Raw genomic sequence first — 21,574 nt, 5'->3', positions numbered from 1 at the left:
CGGACATTTGGAGGAGAAATAATTCATTAGCCTATACTAGTGAATAGCAAATAGTTATTTGCTAGAAAGGCACTCTAACTGGCTTTAATCAATTTTGGCTTAAAAACTTCCAAAGTCTCCTGAAAACCTATTGTATGAAACCCAAATTCCTTAGTCTTTTTTCTTCTTCTTCTTCTTTTTTTTTTTCTTTCAGTTTTTTCTCCTCCAATTCCACCCGATCCTCCAAATAACTCTTATGTCCCAGTCTATTAGGTCTCTTCATCAAACTATGACTATAGTTTGAAATTTTATTCATTCGTTCAGCACATATTTACCGCAGGCTCGTTATGGGCCAGGCATTATGCTAGGTGTTAGAGATAGCAGTGACAGATGTGTTCTCTATGATCATGGAGGATACAAATGAGAAGTGCAGTGACATGGGAAGGTTGGGTTACTATAGGAGTCTATAACAAAAACATGAAATCTACATGTGGAGAGAGGGGGACTGCCTAAAGAGGTGGCATTAAGGCTGAGATCTAAAGGATAGGAGGGAATTAACTGGGTGAAAAGGGAGGGGAAAGCGCTCCAGGTTAAGAGAATCCCATGTGCAAAGGCCGCAAAGTGAGAAGCAGCAGGGAGATTACTAAGCATCCTTGCTCACTCTATCCTCTCTCCTAGATCTCTTCTCTACAGTCTTGACCTAATAAAAACTCTTGAAAATGGGGCTTAAAACTTATCTATTATTATAGATAATCGTGACCAAAAAGTATTATTTTCAGCTGAACCAAAGGATTTATTTTCTGTAATATTTACATGACACTAATCTATTATTACTTTGTATGGACATTATTCTCCTAGTTATATTCCACTTTCTTGGAGAGCAGAGATTTTTGCCTATAGAAGAAAATCAAATAGTTGTTGGACTGAATTTGTTTCTTTACATTCCTCACACCTAGTCTTAAACCTAACTGGCACTCAGATACTTCTGTGACTGAAATTGAAAGGATGAAAATAAAAATTTAAGTCCAAAGTAAGGCAATGATTATCAAGAACTGTGAAGGGTTGATTTAAAAAAAAAAAAAGAAGAAGAAGAAGAAGAACTGTGAAGGGTCTGAGATCTTATCCTATTTGCAAGCTATAAGTTAGCCTATCACAGTTGCATGGATGCTGGCAATGAGAAGTACAATGTCATGGGAAGACATGAGGCTCCTTGGCCAGAGAAAAAAGATGTAATTACTCATGGCACAGCAAGAAGTATGAGTATCAGCTTATGTGTGTCAGTTCCCTTGTCATGGGGGTGATGTAGATAGGCCCAGATGTGTGTCTGAGCATGCGGTGGATTGCATTACAGAGAGGAACCTTGAAGTTGGAAAACCCAAATCTTTTATAGTATGCAGTAAGCATGAAGCCTTTTACTCAGAGAGAGACACTATATTTCCTAGTGCTGTTTTTCATACAAATGTCTTTAAAAGAAGAGTCCATAACAAGGCAGAGAGGGCCTGTGTGTGTGAGGCATGCAAAAACATGAGAGACCCATAGAGAATTATTTCCCAACATCGAGCAACAGGGATTATTACTAAAAATAGCTACTGTTCCATGGGTGTTTATATGTGCCATGTAGTATGCTAAGTGTTTTATATGTATTAGCTCCTTCATTCCTCTCAACACACTTATGAGAAAATGTTAACAAATTTATGGGAAAATAGTTTTATAAATTAAGACTTTCAGCATATAAATAATAGCTACAATGGAGATTTTAGAAACACTAAGAAGCATTAGAGAGGTCTCAGGGCCCTCTTGGTAGAATATGGCTGTCCCAGCTCCTGACTTCATTTGCTATAGTTACATCCAAGCTTAGAAAATGATTAGTAATCCCTGAATCAAAGTGTCAATTCCAGAAAAAGAACATGATTGGTTGAGCTTTGGTCACATGACTAATCAATACTATATTTGTGTTGGGATATTTTACAGTAATATAAAAAATAACCAGGATTAATAAATAAATAGATATACTTTTTTATCATTACTTAATTTAAGTAAAATATTGTGTTCCCACTTACTGGTCTGTATCTTCCAGTGGCTGTGAGCTCCTCTATTTAACAGAATTGTAATCATATTGGAGACACAGTTGACACTTGAACAACACAAACTTAAACTGCACTGGTCCACTTACACATAGACTTTTACAATAAATACAGTCAGCCCTTTTATTCGCAGGTTTCACAACTGGGGATTCAACCAACCTTGGACAGAAAACAGTATTTTTGCATTCTCAACAGCGTATTGCCAGCCACAAATGGAAAATACTATTCTCTGCCCAGTTGATTGAATCCATGGATGGGAAGGGCCTACTGAAGAGTCAGTTATATATAGATTTTCTAAGAGGCAGTAATCAGTGCCCCTAACCCATACTCTTCAGTTGTTCCAAGGGCCAACTATATATAAATACGTCAGAATTTTCCTGTCACTGAGGATTTTTTAATACTTAATGGTTGCATATTATTTCACTTTGGGACACTTCTGCAAGTTACTGAATCACTTTAAATATTGAGATTAGGTCCAATTTTTCATTATTATAAATAACATAGCAAGGCTATAAATTTTAAAAATCTTAGCTACAGACGTGATTATTTTTTCTTAGGATAGATTCTTAGAAGAGAAACTCTGGCTATTCACCTTTTAGAGTTTCATGTATATTATTAAATTACTTTCCAAATATGTTGTACTAACTTACCCTACTGCCAGCAGCATGAGTGGCCCTAACTATCTGCGCATTTGCTAGTATTGATAATTATCATTAAAAAAAAAAAGTCTTTAGTGAGCAAAAATGGTACATCTTTACGTTTTTTCGTTAACTAGAGAGATTAAATTGTCCTCTATTTTTCTTCAAGTTTTAAATAGCCATTTATAATTTCTCTCCATGAATTATCTGTTAAAGCTCTGGCTGGCAGGAATCAAGTGCTGTTCTTTTAATGTGCCTCAGTGCTTAGAATGGTACTTGTTATGGAGATGACACAAAACTTTGAAAACAAATAAGTAGGAAAATCCAGTAGTAACTGTTTACATCCTTGTGAGAATAATTAAGCCACGAAAAACTAACGATTGTGAATCATTTTAGAATCTACAAAAAACGTATTAGCCCCACAACTACTGTGTTGTTATTTTCAGCATTTTAGCATGTGGAGGAAAGTCCGGAATAACTGAGGTCTGGGAGAGATAAGCGATGAAAATCAAGTCTACCTTAGAAACAGGAGTTCAGTTTCCCCGAACAGAGGGACTTAACCAACTAAAATTGGTCCTCCTGGGCACCAGAGGGCGAAGCTATAGGATATGAAGTAGCAAGAATGAGGGGTTCTCTGGACTACATTTCCCAGAAGGTGTCTACGTGACCGCCCACCCCAAATGCGCAGTGTCTGAGGACTTCGGGTCCCAGGTTGCCGTACGGCTAAAGGTGACTTTGTCTCCCACGGACCAAGTCGCGCAAAGGCTGCTGGCTGACAGTTTGACTCTGCTGTTGAACTGTACTTCATTGCCAGGAAGCGAGCGCCGGAAGGTTCTCAGACGAGATCCCGCTTTCTTAGGGCGGTAATAGCGTGCACGGGTTGGGAAGGGGCGGTGGGCGAAGCGAAGTGGCTCTGAATCATGCTGGTGAACTGTGGGTACGTCTGTGAAAAGGCCCTGTTTTGCGGAATCGCTGGTCCAGCAGGTACTGGAGGCGTGTTTTGCTACAGACCGAAAACTACATTTCCCAGCATCCTTGCGGTGCTAGAACTACCTTTCCCGAAAGCCTGAGTGTAATTCATCAAGCTTTTTGCTTCCGCGCGCCAACCGGAAAGCTGGGGCTATGTGGAGTCGCAGGGTTTGGTGCCTCCTCGGATTTGAAAGCAGCGGGGGGCGCCGGGTCTTAACCCCCCACGGGCGTTTCTCGCCCGCCGTGCAGAGAGGTGAGAAAAGGCCCCGTGTCACCTATGCCTGAGTGCGCTCTAGGGAAGCGATGCTCGTGCCTGCTTCGGCGAGCGGGAGACAAAGGTGCCACGCCCTCCTCCCCAGTCCACACCTGGCTCTGGAGACTCTGCTGGTGGGTGTCGCCCTCGGAAGGGCGAGGACTGCGAGGGGGACCGCCTTCGTCTTCTGAAAGCTAGCCTCTGAAGGCCTGGGTTTCCTGCCAGGCTTCTTTTTGAGCCCTTGTTTCATTTTTACTGTCAAATGAGGCCGACAATCCCCTCCCTCTTGTAGGTCTGTCAAGAGCAACCCGTAATCTGAGTTTGGGGAGTCCCGATTTCTTCCCTTGTTCAAATTTAGACTGTTATTTAGGTTCGAGCCTCAAGCCCAGGTTTTTGCAAACTGCAGCATATTTAATGTCTGGTCCGCTTTGTTCTCGCTGTAATTTTCAGTAGTCTGCAATCACGTAGCCATTCAAAAACAACAGAACGTGAACACTGGAATAAAGTTTTGAACTAGCTGGAACCCTTTGTGTCCTGAGGACATATTACTTTGTTCTGAAGGACGTTTTCAGAATTTCTTTTCTCCCAATTTTTAAACTTTTTAAGGTTGCCCACAGACGCAGCACTTGGTACTAATCTAAGCATTCTGTGCTCACCTTGAATCTTCAGTGCCAGGTGAAATGAGCTAACCAGTACCCACTGTATTTTGTGCTATTTTGCTCATTGCTTCAATTTTCTCACACAGTGAGACTGCAGTTATGGATCTCCCATCTATAAGACACCTGTTTAGCAGCCAGCGCCCTTCACATGATCTTTAGTTACATATTTAAGTGTTTAGCATACATATACAATATGCTGAACTTTAAAAAAAGGAAGTAGCATTTTTTGAACCCTGAGAAGTCATCCCAGTATCAGTCTTATCTTTGTAAACTTTTAGAGATGTACTTTGTTTACATATTCAAATGAAAATATTAAACATTTTTAGGAAATGAACTTTGAAATCCGTATAATACTGGAAAATGTATCTCCGTAAGTAAATGATAATATCTTAATACTCGAATCTGAGTGTTCTTGGAGAAACTTTAAGTGGCCCCTTAACTCTCATCATTTGAATTGTGTTTATGTTTAAGATTTTTTGAAAAAATCTGTCTCCTGCCTGCTAGTCTATAAAGTCGATGAAAGCATCAATTATGTCTGGTTTTGCTCATCCCTTGTGCCTTAAAAATTGGGAATTTATCAAAACAGGACATTTATTTCAAAAATGTGAAACTTTCCTAGGATTTTAGTGTTGACAACAGTAAATGCTCCAGCATTTAAAATCAAAATTCATTGATAACAATAAAATACTGTGATCCAACTATTTGCCAAGCATTATTCTATGTATCTAAGATACAGTAATGAAAAACAGTCATGGTCTCATGGAGCTTTTATTCTGGTTCACTCATGGAGCTTTTATTCTGGTTCAGAGAGACAAAACAGTAAACAAGATAATGTTTGCTATGCAGAATAATGTTAGAGACTTTTCAGATAAAAAAGTCAAGGACTCAGAGGAATAGATTATCTTGCTTGATATTACAGAATTCCTAAGAGCTGGAACTGTGTTATAAATAGATGGGGAAAAATATTCTTTAGAATTTAAAGTATAAGGCTTCCAGTAGTTACTACTGGAAGAAAAAAACATTGCATTGTCTTCTCTTTTCAGACTTCGTAACCACCACAGCCGAGGAAGGATATGATGTGAGGCGAGTGGACATAACTCCTTTAGAACAAAGGAAATTAACTTTTGATACCCATGCATTGGTTCAGGACTTGGAAACTCATGGTGAGAAACATGGGTACCTCTTGAAAGAAAATTAATAAGTTACCTATAGACAGGACAATATCACCGTTAGGAACAGTTAAGGGTCACCATTTAAATACAAATGCTATCCATAGAGTGGACTATTTTTATGTTCATAAAAATGGTATTGTTCAAAGAATATTTACTGATGAGAAATGATCAAGATATGTTAAGTGAAAAATCATTATATAAAATTACATATATAGAATGATTCCAATTATGTAAAAAAAAAGAGCGAGCACAAAAAATTACCAGATATCAAAATAGTAATTTAAATTATATACCACAGGAACAGAAAAGTTGATTAATAGAGCAGAATATGATTCAGAAACACACATGTATATGGATTTAGCAAGTGATAAGAATGGCATTACAGATTATGGAAAGGAAGATCTATTTAATAAATGAGATATGATAACTGACTAGCCATTGGAAAAAATATATTAGATACCCTTACTGAAAAATAAATTCCAGATTGATTAAAAACTAAATGTAAAAAAAAAAGAAACTAAAAGGAAAAACTAAAAAAATAACTAGAATATAATATTTTTAGATTTTTAGAGCAAGTAAGATGTAAAACTCAAAAGCAATGAAAGACTGACAGATGTGACTACAGAATATTTAAATCTATATAGCAAAGGATATCCATAAAGTTAAAAATGTTAGCAACACACATGACAGTGAACCTATTGCTTTAATATACAAAGCTCATATGAATAAGAAACAGTTAACCAATTTTATAGAAAAATGGGCAAAGGCTATAAACAGCACACAAAAAATAACTATAAATAACCAGTAAAGATGCTTGAACATAGAACTGGAAATTTTAAGTACAAAGTAAAATAACAATGCAGTACCATTTTTTATAACAATTATACACTCAAAAATAAAGACTAGTAATATCCAGTGTTGATGTAGACTGGGGAAATGGATCAGTGAGAATTAAAATTATTGAGTGCTTTCAGAAAATAATTTAGCATTATCTGTCAAATTTTTAATTGTAAACATTTTTTTAAAGAGTAAAACAATTTATAAGGGAAGTTATTCCAGTTGTCTATTCTGAAAAGGATGTGTACATTTTCAAAAAGATTAATACCTGTTTGCTGCCCACAGGATTTGACAAAGCACAAGCGGAAACAATTGTATCAGCATTAAGCACTTTATCACATGTCAGCTTGGATACTATTTATAAGGAGATGGTCACTCAAGCTCAACAGGTAAGATTTTCATTTCCATCACTTCTGACAGTTTCATTAGCCAGTCTTTTTTATAATTGCATTTCTGTGTACCTACTCACCACCCAAACACCCCGCACCTTCCTTTTTGTTCTGTCTAAAGGAACCCAAAACAGACAAACAAAAAACCCTTTAGTATAAAGTCAGTATCCAGAGAGATTAAGAAGTTAGAACAGTCATAACAGTTATGGTAACACAGAGAATGAAATTTTGTTAAATCTTTCATTGTGTGAGATAATTATATTATTTGAATCAAGATGGTGGTAGATTGTTAGTGAAACAATGTTTTCCCTGTTGAAAGCCCACCACAGTAGAAGAGCTAACCCTTCTATGTAATAAAAATATTTTACTGAAGTCATGTGTATATTGTATATTCTGCTTAATTTTCACACTTAGAAAGCTGGAGGGATTTATATGGCTGGGAAGGACTTCATAAATCACCTGGCTAAGATGCTTTAATTTGACTGGATACACACATCCTTTAAGTCAAATAATGCCATTTACCAAGAGATGATCAGAGAGGTTGAGTAATTTGCAAGAATTGTCATTGGTGCAATGGATGAAAAGCAATTTTATATAAAGGATAGAATTAGCTCAATGAGCTTAACCGTGGATTGTTCATAGTCTGTCATCATGAATTAATTCACTATGTTTAAGAATATGTTTTCTTTCTCTGGTTATATTTTTTAAGTTTCACATTTAGGCTTCCTTCCTCAGATAAACATTTCACAACAGAGAGAAATTAAGATTTCTTTCTTAAATAAAATTAGAAGCTTTTATGTAAAACTTTATTAAAGGTCATGAAGGATCGAAAGCTTTTTAAAGATTTTTACAATAATCTCCAATTAGACATTTAGAATTAAAAGCATTCCACCCTGAGTTTTAACTTACCTATAAATTTGTGTTTGCATTATTTTAGCTTATTCAGAATAACATACTAAGTTCACTAAAGAAAAAGCCAGTCATTTAATTCTCCCAGACCTCTGAGCTATCCAAAAGTTGATGGAGCTACTAACATTTTTAATAAAGTAATCTACTCTTAAAGAAGACTTTTACATTTACCTATAATATAATCAGTGAATTAAAACTGTGGTTTGAGAGATTTTTATCTTGCTAGGACCATTTAATCACACATTAAAAAAGTAGGATTGGATGTAGGAATATTACTGTTAACTTTTTTTTTTTTATTACTGGTGTGTAAAGTAAAATCTCATTCCATCCTTGAGCCGATTTAATCCTCATGCTGACCCAACCTCTGGGACAGAATAAGGCACAAAGATGTCATGAAAGGTGGGGCTGAGGCTCAAGGCTATCAAACAAGCTTTGTATTTGATCACTTCAAGAAGGGCCATATTAAGTCAAGTTGGTTCATATTTTCTGGGGGCTCTCACAATAGTTAACAATGAGCACTTTTAATAGATTCCCACTGAAAGTTTTTGAAGCTGGATACCTTCAAAAACTGTGCTGTTTTGTAAGCCTTTTTGAGTCATAAAGAAGGAAAGTAAGATAAGAATAGGCTATTAGGATCACAGTACAACTCTTTATTCTCGAGTTCAGACTCCACAAGAAATCTGTAATTAAATTTTCAACTATTCTCCATGTAGTCTCACTAATAACATTTTATTAAATATTTAAATAAAGATAACATATTTAATGTCTTAGAATGCCTTCAAAATGACATTTTGGGTGAACAGGAGTGACAACCCACAGAGCTACTTCTGTATGCCTTCTGAACTAATTCTCATGAATATTTCAAACAGAACTGCATAAAAGAAAATGAACCCCTATCTCCAATAATAAAGATGAGGGTTAAGGAAGGTATAAGACTCAGGGATGTCTATTGTACAAAGTAAAAAATACTTGCACTATCTCATTTAATTCTCAAAACAACTCTATAAGGTATAGGTACTGTTATTATTTCCATTTTACTAATGATGTCAAAGAAGTTAAATAACTTGCCCAAAGTCTCACAGTGAATGGCAGCATTTGTATTCAAACTCAGGCAGCCTGACTCTAGAATTTACATTTTTAACCTCTACTCCATGTTACTGCGCCATCCGAGAGTTGTTATTGGAGAAGATTGTGCATTCCAGACTCTTTGAAGACTGAGTCATTTCTTGGTCATGCGTCTGGAACTGTTATACCTTCTGTTTTCTAAAAGTCAAGTGAGTTTTTGAAATAATCTTTCTAGGCCATATCGATCAGTGGAGGCCTATAACCCCAACAGCACATTCCTGGCCACAAACTGTGACAAAAAATGGGAATTCCACTAGTAATCCTGTTCTTGTTTGGACTTGTTTTATTTATAAACCCTGTTATAGAGGATCCTTTTCAAGTTTACACTCATTTGCTTTTTCTTTTGGTAAAGAAGGATAAATGATGAGTCAACAAGCTACCTAATTATAAGAATTTTAGTGTAAAAAAGTTATATTTTCTTTGTAAGGCTGCATTAAACATGTCTACAAAAATGTCCCTCCCTAGCAAAGCTTATAAATATATCAGGGGCCACCTTTTCTTTTACAAAGGAAAGATAACCAGGAATTTAACACTAATTATGTTATGCCCACAGGAAGTAGTTATCTAAACCATACTTCTATTTTGTTTTTACTACCTGACTTCTGAGTCTTATCCAGTACCCTGGAATTTTCCAATGGTAGAAAATCTTTCAAAGTTAAAGTAATAAAAAAGATAACAAAGCCCCTTCTATGGAGGCATTAAAAAATACACACACTGTCTCTCTGTCTCTCTCTTCTAGGTGTTAAGTAAGCATATGGGGGGATTCTTTCATTATCAGACATTTATTTCTCTTCACTGAGAAACACTTTCTTCCTTTAATATCCTGTTCCTTTCAATTTTGATATTTCATATATGTAGGTTTCATACATTTTTGTCCTGTTTTTTACTTAGCTGTGCAACATTATATTTTATAGCATGATAAGAAACTTTTAAGTTTCATGAAAACAATTCCATGTAAGGGGATGGCTTCCATAGATCTCTAGGTTATATTATTTTGTTTTCTAGGAAATAACAGTACAACAGCTAATGGCTCATTTGGATTCCATCAGGAAAGACATGGTCATCCTAGAGAAAAGTGAATTTGCAAATCTGAGAGCAGAGAATGAGGTGATATACAAGTTTCAATTTATTACTAATAAAATAACTGATTTTATAAGTAGCCTACTTGGTGAATAATAGACCAAATGATAATTTTCTGTGGTTATTAAATAGTTATGTACAAGTTTTTAGATAAAAATATACTATGTTTAACCATACCTAATGTTTCTATGTATAAAGCAGTTTCTTGCATACTAAATAAGAATTGTATCTTATATGTATAAAAGTTACATAAAAAGGAAAATCTCCGAGCTCTATATATTTTATAAAATTGTAGCATAGCTCATAGTATAATGTTCTGAGCTGAAAGTAATGTGGTATTTTCCATTTTATTTAATTCTGCACTAATTAGTTTTATCACTTAAGAGAAAAATGTATTTTTGTAATTCATTCAGAATTTCATTATCCACTAGCTTAAATATTTTTAAATTTAGAATATCAATCATTTAAAAAGGTAGAATACTAAAACATACATTTTCTAATGTTTGGTTCATAAGAATTGTTTTCTGAATGTGATGAACTATTCTTTTTTTGTCTTTATTTTTAATCAAATTCTGTATTAGAAATCCATAGATTGTCCAGTTTTTGCTAATCCAGGGTTTTAAGATTTTATGAATAAATCATAATATGGGCTTTGGTTTAATGCCAATTATGTGTGATCTTTCTTATACCTAGAAAATGAAAACTGAATTAGAACATGTTAAGCAACAACTAATAGTAAGTGAAACTTTTTTTCCATTTCAGAATATTTTATTAATTTCAGGACAAATATTTATTACAAGATCACTTTTTAAATATTTTTATTTCCTTTAAAGAATGAAACCAGTCGAATCAGAGCAGATAATAAACTGGACATCAACCTAGAAAGGAGCAGAGTAACAGATATGGTAATGTTCTTTTAAATGATTATTTATTCCTTTTTGATTACATTTAGTCTTTTTTTGTTAAGCTCCTGATGCATCATATCCTTTAGTTTACAGATCAAGAAAAGAAACTTATGGAAGCAAGCACAGAATTTACCAAAAAGGTAAACTGGTATGTAAAAATTTCTCTTTTGCACAGCTCTCTTGCTTTGTATAACTGCTTTTATGTGTATCATTTTACAAGTTTGGACTTTAAAGAACTAGACCTATAGGATTCCTTATTTCCTCATAGCTATTATAGTTAACCAGTACTGTGGGGAAAGCTGCCACGACGTGGATGGTAGCACCTCAGTTGTGACCTATGAGTCAGAATGAAGCTTTCCAGGTAGCATACTTTCTTTTTAACTAAATTATTTTTATATTAACAAGAACTAGTTTTTAAAAAATAAGGAGTTACAATTAGTATTTAAATGAGTGCCTAGATTCAATTAAATAATTATATTTAAATTTTAAAAGATAGTAAATATTTGAGAGCTTATTATGTGTCAGATACTGTTTTACTTGCTTTTACTTCTATTAATTAATCCTGTCAGCCTCTGTGAGGCCCGCAGTCTTATTCCCATTTTACCAATTTAAAATATGAAGCACAGGGAGTTTACGGTCACACAGCTAATATGTGTTAGAGCTGGGATATGAACCTGGATTTTAAACCCTATTCTTATAACTACTGGTCAGCTCAGTAATCCTAAATTGTAATCATTAATCTTTATAGCTTGAGTAAAACCCACCTTTCTGGCTCAGCCTAGTCCTTAAAAGTTAAAAGCCGTTTTGTCTACATTCTAACAAAAGAGACAGCACTTCTTCTAATAATTAAATAGAAGGGAAGGTCCCATTTGTCTTTCTCATTAATCTCTTACTTTTTTGGCAATATAAAGGAGCTAAGAAAATAAAAAAATTCTCACAGCTAATTTCTGAGTACCATCTTCTTTCTCTCTTCCTCTTAGCTCCTATACACATAGTATTCATTGTTACCCAACAAGCTTTTCTGCCGTTTAATATTGATGCCAGTTCATATTATAAATCAGGTTGTTTTTTTTTTTTTTTTTTTTTTGCAAAATATAAACTTTTAACTCTTATATCTTAAGGACTTTATATACATAAAGTGATAGTTCTGTGACTAAAATTTTTTCTTCTTGGTTTAACCTCTTATATAGTTAGGTCTCAAATATCTTACTATAAGGCTTTTACTAGAAATTGCCCAAAATGTGATAATCCTAAGAAATGACCTCCAAATATCAAAAAAGAAGGAATGTTTTTGTTGGTTTGTAATGCTCACATAATGTTTTTTTAAATACATATCAAAGTGTTTTTACTGTGTTTCCCCAGTTTTTTGTAATATAGAATTTGCCCATAAGTATAAAGGTTTCTAATGTAAATATTTTGTCCATAATACATAAGAACAAAATAACTGTCTTATTTATCCTTTTTACTATAGGATGCCAAAACCAAAAGTACTATTTCAGAGACCAGTAATAAAATTGACACTGAAATTGCTTCTTTAAAAACACTAATGGAATCTAACAAACTTGAGACAATTCGTTATCTTGCAGGTAAGGCTGTGTTTGTCAGTGAAAGGAATTACTGTCATTTGATTTTCAGATCTGTCAGCTCATACCTCCCAAAGTAACTATGGCCAACACAGAAGAAAAATGGAGGTGCTAGAACAGGTTCCCCTTTATTGCTTGGTCCTCTGCAGTGCATGAAGAATCTAAGTTTGAAAAGCAACAACTTTATAAGTTTAACAGGCAGCTCTGCAACTTACTAATAGGAAAAGTGTATGGATATTAAAGAAATAAATACAAGTACAAAATGATGCAAAGATAACTGGATATTCCACAATGAAGAAAATAAAAATAGTATTTTTATAGCTGTGCTTTCCATAAGAACTTGAGTGGACCTACAGGGAAAGATAACTAAAATAGATATAGGCCATTAGAAATAGCAAGCAAAAGTGGGGGAAATTGCTTGCTACCTTGAATCCAACTGACCAAGCACAGATATCACCCAAACATTATTTATCCTATACTGAGCTCCTGAGTACTAAGTGACCTGACCCAATTACAGAGCACCCAAGAGGGTTGAAAAAATGCCCTAGTCAAGTAGTACTTTTTTCTTTTTTATAAATAGTCTATTTTCATTAAAAATTGTTCATGTAATTCAAAAATAATATAGTAAAAGTGAAAGTCTTCCACTTCTTCCCCATCGATATTTACTATTAGTAGCATATATCTTCCTAGGCTTTTTCTTCTTTATATAAACATTACAGATTTTTTAAATAGATATTATACAGACTATAATTTTTAAAAATTTAACCATCTTGAATATCCACATCAATAGACATCTTTTATTAGGCAGCATAGCATTCCATTGCATGAAATTGCCATCATTTGTTTATTTAAACCTCTGACAGACATTCTGCTTCCAGTTTTTCATTATTAAAACTATATTGCACTGAATGGCCATATATATGTTTGTGTTTGAGTAAACACACGTACACACTCACATACCTACCTACTTACCTCTTTGTGCCCTCGTGCTAGTATAATAAATTGCTAAGCACATCTAAACTTTTGGGTCAAAAAGATAAGCACATTTAAAATTTGTCATATTATTGAATTGTCCAAAATAAAATTGCCAGTTTATACCATCAGTGGTTAGGGGCAGCCACTAATTATGTAGAGATGGCAGTAGGAGTTAAGATAGAGCCCCAGCCCTCAGCATTGCACACCCCCTTTATCTTTTAAACTTAATGGCTCAGCTTATTTTCAAAATATTGGACTTCTGCCAAAGATTCATTTGAAGAAAGGGTCCTAAGGTTAAAAAAAAGTTTTGAAAAACCTCTATTCTAGCAAAGTCTCTGGAACTGGAAATTAGTGATAATGCTCAGGGGAAATTTCCAAACAGCGTAGTCTGGAGTGTTTGTTCTCACTTTCAGAATAGCAGCCCAGGTTAGGGAGAGCTTTAAATTCCACTCAGCTTCCTCTACAATATTTACCTAAAGAATCAATATCTTAATTAAAAATAAAAAGCTTTTTTTATCCTTAGTTTGAAGATGGTGATGGTCTTCAGAAAGCTTTCATTCAGTAGTGGATATGTCCAAGTCTGCCTCTAATAGACTTAATGGCAGTGGCAAAAGAAATTAGCAAGTCATTGTTTAGAAAAATACCTTTCCAAAGTTATCTTCCTTTTCTTTTTTTCATTGAGAATTTGCAACAAACAGTTCTAAAGGCATTTTCTTTCTCCTTCCTTATCCTCCAAATATATGATTACTGCTCTAGTTACTGGTAGCCTTTTAGGAAATCTGAATCCCACACTCTCAGCAGGTAGGAAGTTAATGTCATGAGTAGATCCTTGGGTCCTATAATATCTGATATACTGCCAATAAGACAGTAATTCTCCACTTATCTGAGGTTCACATACTAAATTCAATCATGAGCACAGGAAAAAATATTAATAAAGCCCTAGCTTTAAAGATCTTGCATTTCCCTTAGAGAAGAAATCCTTATGAAACTACAGATCTTAATCATTTCGGTGATTTGGTTTCCTAGCATGTATCAGTCAAGGCTCTGTTTCAAGTTATCATGCTTCCAACTGAACTAAATTAGGCATAAAGGGGAATTTATTGGCCTATGAATTGAATTATGGAAGGGTAGAAGTATAGCTTGACCCCTGGGTTAACTGGAATCACAGCTTACTCTGTATCCTGTCTCTGAATATCTGCCTCATTTTCTTATACCAGCTTCCACCTTGAATTAGAAACACGGCCACCAGTAGCTTTCAGACTCATTATTCCAGTTTTACCAACCAAGAAAAATTACCCCATTCCTTAGTTCCAATTCAGAAAATCCCAGGAAAGAGATCTGAATGGCCCATCTTGGGTTAGATACCACCCTTTGACCCAGTCGTTGTTGCCAAGGAGGCAAGAGCTGTAAGATAATGGCAGTTTACATTTAATTATACAGTTATTGTGTCTGATTCTGTTCTGGGCTGATAAATAATAATACAGTCTAACAGAGTACTTAAGATGTATCGGGCATGTGCTCACTTGAGCAATTTAAATATATAGGAAGTGTTCTAGACAGGCCATAGAAGATAAATTTGAAAGCAGTTTGGGGTGGCACAATGACAGCAATGAGAAGTAACAGGTGACAGCAGAAATAAAATAAACAAATACAGTAACCATTGTGTTGTGTATTCTAATAAAAGAATGAAATACCTCTTCCTCACAATAAAGTACTCATTTATTTAGTAGTCTAAGACAATTTATCAGCTATTTGGGTTAGCAAAGAATATAACCACCTAGACAGCACTTAGTGGCTCAAAAAAAAATTGACAGATCGAGTCCTTCAGGTGACAAGGGATAAATAAGGATAACAATGGTTTTTTTGTTTTTTTTAAACAACTTTGGAGTCAGGTACATAAATTTGGGTTTGTTTCTCATCTATACAATGGGAATAATATCACCAACCTCATAGGGTTTTAATTATGGTTAAGGTAATGTACATAATTGCCCAGCACACAGCCTGGAACATGGTCAACAGTGACTTGACCATATGGGGGAATATATAGTTGACCAAGTCAAGAAACTCAGTATTCTTTATCCTCAAATGTCCTGCTTCCTTAATGTGTCTTAGACCTAGTTAAAATTAAGGAAGCGATGTCATAAACTAAGTTTCAGTAAGTAGTAGGATAAAATGAGATAATGTGTAATTAAATGTATACATTAAAATTAGGATAGCTTTACTCTGAAAGGCTGTTTCTTGTGTCTTTGGTCAAAGAAGTTTGCCTGTTGTCTCAGATTCTCTATTTTAAAAGCCATGACTGTTTAAATAAACTAGAAACCAGGGAGTCCCTAAAAGCATCACCCAGATTGAGCCTCCTAATGAGAACAGGAAGGTTTTCTGTCCAGACTGATGTAACAAAGAGCAGGTGGCATATTAACTGTTAAGGAAGCCTGATGCTTGTTCTATCTTTTCTCCTAACTCAATGATATTTTTTTTAAAGGTTTTCATTAAAATTTCATTTTTTATTTATAAATTTTAGTAATTATAAGAAAAATTATATTGAAATGTATTAAAAAAGTCAATTAAAATTTTCTCATGGATTATGTCTTTTACAAGCTTAGCTGCATAATTTTTTAATGTAGATAAGTTTTTCACTTACAATATCTGAAATTAGAGTTCATAATTGTTTAGTCAGTTAATAATGCTAATGTTAATAATGATTTTAAAGATTGTTTATATTCTAACTGACATATGACCTACATTTTAAATTATCGTTATCCTTATCTGGTTTAAAATATAGGAAGCTTTTAAGAAGAATTGGTATTAATCCTGCCCTAAAGGATATTCTTTATCTTTAGCTTAATTTTCTAGGGAATGAAAAACCTAAAATAGAAAATTGGTTGGATTTCCTGTTTTTTTGCTCTTCATTTAAATTGAAGGTGACATCATCGTGTTTGTTTCTGCAAAATAATCACAAATACATGACCTGTAACATGGTTTCTTCTTTTCACAGCCTCGGTGTTTACTTGCCTGGCAATAGCATTGGGATTTTATAGACTCTGGAAATAGCAGTGAAATGACTACATTATGCTCCTACTGCTGCTGCTATTGACTTCTTAGAACACTGCACCAGGATAAATTTGCTTTGAGCATTGAAAGTTGCAGCAAAACTTTAATACAACAAGATTATTCCAAGTACATATGGATTAAAAAGAAATGTTTTACAATGAGATGTATTTTGTCTTTTTTATGTGTTTTTATTATGTTGAAAAGCTGCCATCAAAACTTGATTAGTTTGATATAGAAGGGACTTTTGTCTTTAACCTTTTGAAAGCTGAACTAGAGTTTTCTTCTGCTTGCTTGAACAACTGTGTAAATCATATAAAAGTTCCTTGGTATCTGCTACCTACATACTTTGTTATTGTATTCAACTTCCCTGATAACTATTGCACAATTACCTTTTCATATGAAATAAAATGTAACAAAGTTGTTTCGATTTTAAAAGTGAGTTACCATATAGCTGGAGATTGCTTTGGGTTTTTTTTTTGACACTTAAATTCAGTAAATGTATATTGATATATATTCCCTACTCTCAAGAAGACCATGGGAAAATTCATACTTTTATTGTTATTGGGTCTACTACATTTTTTCTTTATATAATAGTATCTATTAAAAGTATACATGTAATTTCAAGGAAAGTACAAAATGTTTTCAACTCAGACCTTCAGTTTTATCCAGATAAGGAGCCAAAGCCAGGAAGTGCTTAACATTGCAAAAGATTTAATAATGCTTTGGCAATAGCTTTAAAAGTTTGATAATCCACAATTTATTCAATATATTAAAAATAACCCCATTATTTGTTTAGAAGAATAGAGCAGTCAAAGACTGGCCTATATGGTCCAGTGAGAGAATAAGAGGCTATCTAACTAAATTTTCTTCAAAGATACAACTGCTGGGTTGTTTTCAAAACATAACTCTTCATATTTTAACATCCTGATACATTTTGATTAATTTAATTTCTACCTCAATCCTCTTGCCTAAGAAAATTCTCAGCACATTGTAGATAAATTTTTATTGGATCAATAAATAAGGATTACTAGGTTCCATTTTAATAAACTACAATGTATGCTTGGTAAGTGCCAGACAACATGGCTGGTCCCCATGTGCACAAAGGTGAACATGGTTTCATTCTCATAGAACTGATCATCTTAGTGGAGAAGACAGACAGTAAACAAGTAAATTGGTTTAAATTTAAAATATGCTAAAATATTGAAAGCATATAGAGAGCACTCATTCTGTTCTGCTCCTGCGGGATCAGATTCAGCCCCTGCAAGGGGAAGCCTGCCTGGTACAGTGATGCTTGGGCAGGATTAATAAGTGTCCAATTCTGGAGTTTAGTGACAGGAAACTTACTGGACTAAAGATATAAATCATATTCTCCAATATCAGTTTTATCAGTAAACCAAAGGTACTATTTAGCACTTTATATACCGATTCATTTGTTCTTTATCTCAATTAGGTTCACAACCCAGATAGGAAGGAGTGGTGCCATTTATTGGATCTCCTCAAACCTCAACTTATATGCACGTTTCCAGTTCACAGCCACTAATGAAATAGATCTTCTGTTCACTCTTCAGGGATTTAGCAAGTGAAGTGCTTGCATCCAATAATGAACATATAAACCATACCCTATTCCCATTACTTCTAGATCCTGTATCTTTTCCATGGAAATTTCATTTTGGTGTTCTGGAGTTTAGATAGATTTTTGTTTAGAGAATAGAAATATCCGAATGAAGAAAGATGAGGGGATTGTGTTCCCATATACCTCAAAACTTTTCCAGCACTTGCACTCACTATGAAATAGCTATTGTTGTGTACGTCTGTTTCCTATACTGAAATATTGCATTCTCAGAAGGCCTCTAAGTATATATAAGGTACTTGATAAACTCCTGGGGAATATATGATATGAACAGACCTCAGCTGACCTTCATCCAAACTTTTTAATATTTTAAATATTTTATTATGAGTGTGCTGAGAATGTTGCATTTATAGTTTCTAAGAACACTAGACTTTTGGGGGATTTTTCTGTTGGTGGTAAGTCTCTAAGAGGATTAGTTAGCTTCACCTTGTCTATAGCCATAGACTAGATTTTAACTTGCCCATTCACACTACTTGGGAAGATTATGTAAGGACTAGTCAAGAGTCAGTAAAAACCCTTCAACATATTTGAAAAACAATTCAAAGCTTATAATGCCCATTTTGTCGATCTTTAAGAATTTAAATATGTAACATCTTAAGTTTTAAAGTTTTAAATATTTAAAAGATTTCAATATATTTTAATAAAAAAAAGAAAAAATGAGGCAGTGAAAAAGGTTATGGATCATCAAGGCAGAAATTAGTGATTGTTATTTTGTAGGATAGCTACTATTGACTATACAACAGTGAATATGCTAAAAAAAATATGTATCTACTCACCTATTTTTCACAGCAGTTCTTAGGCAAGTGGTATTATCCTCATTTTACAGCTGAAGAAATAAGCTAATCAAAGTTAAGTAACGTGTCAAGGTCACACAGCAGATAAGTGACACAGACTTTAACTCCAAATCTCATATTAATACCCTAGTAATCTCAAATTGAGTCTTCTGTCACAAGAGCTGAATAAACAATCTACTGAGGCATGGGGGAAAATACTAGAATTTCTACTTACGTCTCTTCATAAAACACCTTTTTCACTTCTGTTTTTTTCATTAATATAATGTGACACAATAAATATAAATTTGATCTGTCTTCAGTTCCTGGCTCAGAGCTCCTAAAACCCTTGTAATTTCCTGAGTGATAGAGGTGATAGCAAGCTTTTGTTTTCCTGGCACACAGCTCATAAAATCCTTGAAATCTCCCAAGTAACAAGAGTGTCTATGCTGAGATGACTGGTGGCTGGGATTCCCTATATAGCTTCAGAATGTGCACTGGTTGCCAGAAAGAACAAAACACGAATAGAGAGTTGAAACTTTCAGTCTCCCCTAGCCCCTACCTCAGCCTCCAGGGAGCAGAAAGAAAAGGAGAGGAGCTGGAAGCTGAGTTCAATCACCAATGGCCAAACCAGTGAACACATCGAGGTGCTGGGAGGGTGACGCACGCAGAGAGGGCACTGAAGCTGCACACACCTACCTCTCAGTCCATACCTGGCCTTATGCATCTCTTCCATTTAACTGTTCCTGAGATATACCCTTTTTAATAAACTGGTAATAGTAAGTAAAGTACTTTCCTGAGTTCTGGACCTGAAGAGGGTGTTACAGTAACCCCCAAATGTACAGCCAATCAGAAGTATCAGTGACAACCTGGGACTTATAAATGGTGTCTAAAGTTGGAGCACTTTTGTGAGACTGAGCCCTTAACCTGTGGCATCTGTCACTAACTCTGGGTACTTAGCATCAGAACTGAATTGCTGAACACCCAGTTGGTGTCCTGAAAAATCAGAATGGTTGTTAGTGCTGGCAAACACCCTACATAACATGACGATTATACACACACACACACACACATACACACACGTGTATATATATATATGATTTATAATTAAATAATTTATGATTTATAATATATATTACATACATTTATAATACATATGATTTATAGTTAAATACACATAATTTGGGGGTTGCATTACAATGTAGATTTAGCTGCTATAATAAAATGCAAAATAATAGTGGCTTAAAAAATATAGAGGTTTATTTTTCTCTGACCTACAATCAAAGTGTAAGCATATCAGGGTTAATATTTCAGCTCTATGCATCAAGAACTAGGCTCCCACTTATGTTATTGCTCTACCATCTCTGGTGTTGCCCTCGTTCACTGGACCTTGGTCCAATACTCAAGATCCAATAACACATCCACATTCCAGAAGAAGAAATGGGCAAGAGGTGGGCAAATCCTTTCTCTTTAGGGGCATGACCCTGAGGTTACATGTCATTTTTGCTCAGTCTATTGCCCACAACTTGATATCTTAGACGCAAAGGAGGCTGGAAAGTAAGTCCTTATCCTGAGCAGCCGCAAGCCCCCATAAGTCCTAATAATACAGAAAAAGGGGAGAACAGATATTGGGGAACAACCGGAGAACCACTGCCAGAAGGGTACATACTTCTATTACAACAGTTTTTTGATATTTCCTACCTCACTGGTACAGAGAGAGACTAGAGACATGGGAAAACCAGAGCAAGTATAACAGACTTTTTCCAGGGTTGGGATTAACTTTTGGGTCACCAAACTAGAAGGAAAAAGTAAGGCGATATGTCCCAGAAGGTGAGGGAAATATATTTGTGAATTCCAGTCATGGTTAAGAATACAGACTCTGAACTTTCTCTGTTAAGATCAGAATCTTGGCTCCACATTGCTATGTGATTCCGGACAAATTATTTAATCTCTATGTATAAAATGTATCTATCACATATAGCTGTTGTGAGAATTGAGAGAATATCTGTAAAGGACTTGGCACAGATCTCACACATAGTAAATGCCCAATAAATGTTGACAAATATTATTACTACAGATTGAAAGTCTATTGGAAACCAAAGAGAAACTAACAATAATGACTAGAAATATTATCAAAAGGATTTTAACACTTCCTTACAGATCCTTAACCAGCCTGTACTGGTCTTAGCAATCACATTCATTCATATCAGGGCAAACTGGTTCTGATGATACTGTGTCAAATGGCATTTAGCGTCCATGTAAGGTATGTGCCAGGGCCTAGAGGGTGGGCAATCTGGTATATGGCAAGAAGGCCTCTGCCAGTGAAGCCCAAAGCTGGCAATCAGCTCTTCAGAGGGAAGGATGATCCAGACAATTGCCCTAAGAGAGTGACAAATCTTTGCTAGGTCAAGGAGAAGGGAGTTGGAATAGGAAAAGCGAGGGAACTGAAGTTAGAACTAAAATGAAATGCCATGGTTGTTTTTCGGTCAACAAAGTCAAGGGGGAAAAAAGGGAAGAAAAAATAATAAAACCATCTGCTTTTTATACTGTCCAATCTGCCTCATCT

General features: G+C 34.9%; 1 protein-coding gene across 5 annotated transcripts; it reads left to right on the top strand.

The window, feature by feature from the left end:
• The first annotated feature begins 3,395 nt into the window (after positions 1-3,395).
• CCDC90B (coiled-coil domain containing 90B) lies at positions 3,396-16,771 on the top strand. Of its 5 annotated transcripts, none has more exons than XM_023538335.1 (9): positions 3,396-3,685; positions 5,626-5,745; positions 6,877-6,980; positions 10,020-10,121; positions 10,788-10,829; positions 10,928-10,999; positions 11,086-11,139; positions 12,471-12,585; positions 16,553-16,771. In XM_023538335.1, exons 1-9 carry the CDS (start codon positions 3,622-3,624, stop codon positions 16,606-16,608), a joined length of 729 nt encoding a protein of 242 aa, XP_023394103.1. In that variant the 5' UTR covers positions 3,396-3,621; the 3' UTR covers positions 16,609-16,771. The 5 variants fall into 5 exon arrangements, 4 of the variants coding, with proteins under 4 accessions (XP_023394103.1, XP_011371438.1, XP_023394104.1 ...); XR_002783501.1 differs by lacking the exons at positions 3,396-3,685; positions 16,553-16,771 and adding exons at positions 3,692-3,923; positions 11,980-12,060; XM_011373136.2 differs by lacking the exon at positions 3,396-3,685 and adding an exon at positions 3,692-3,923.
• The last annotated feature ends 4,803 nt before the right edge of the window (positions 16,772-21,574 follow it).

Source organism: Pteropus vampyrus, unplaced genomic scaffold (assembly GCF_000151845.1).
Source record: "Pteropus vampyrus isolate Shadow unplaced genomic scaffold, Pvam_2.0 Scaffold218, whole genome shotgun sequence".
In the NCBI taxonomy this organism is placed as follows: domain Eukaryota; kingdom Metazoa; phylum Chordata; class Mammalia; order Chiroptera; family Pteropodidae; genus Pteropus; species Pteropus vampyrus.
This window is presented reverse-complemented; position numbering and strand designations above follow the sequence as displayed.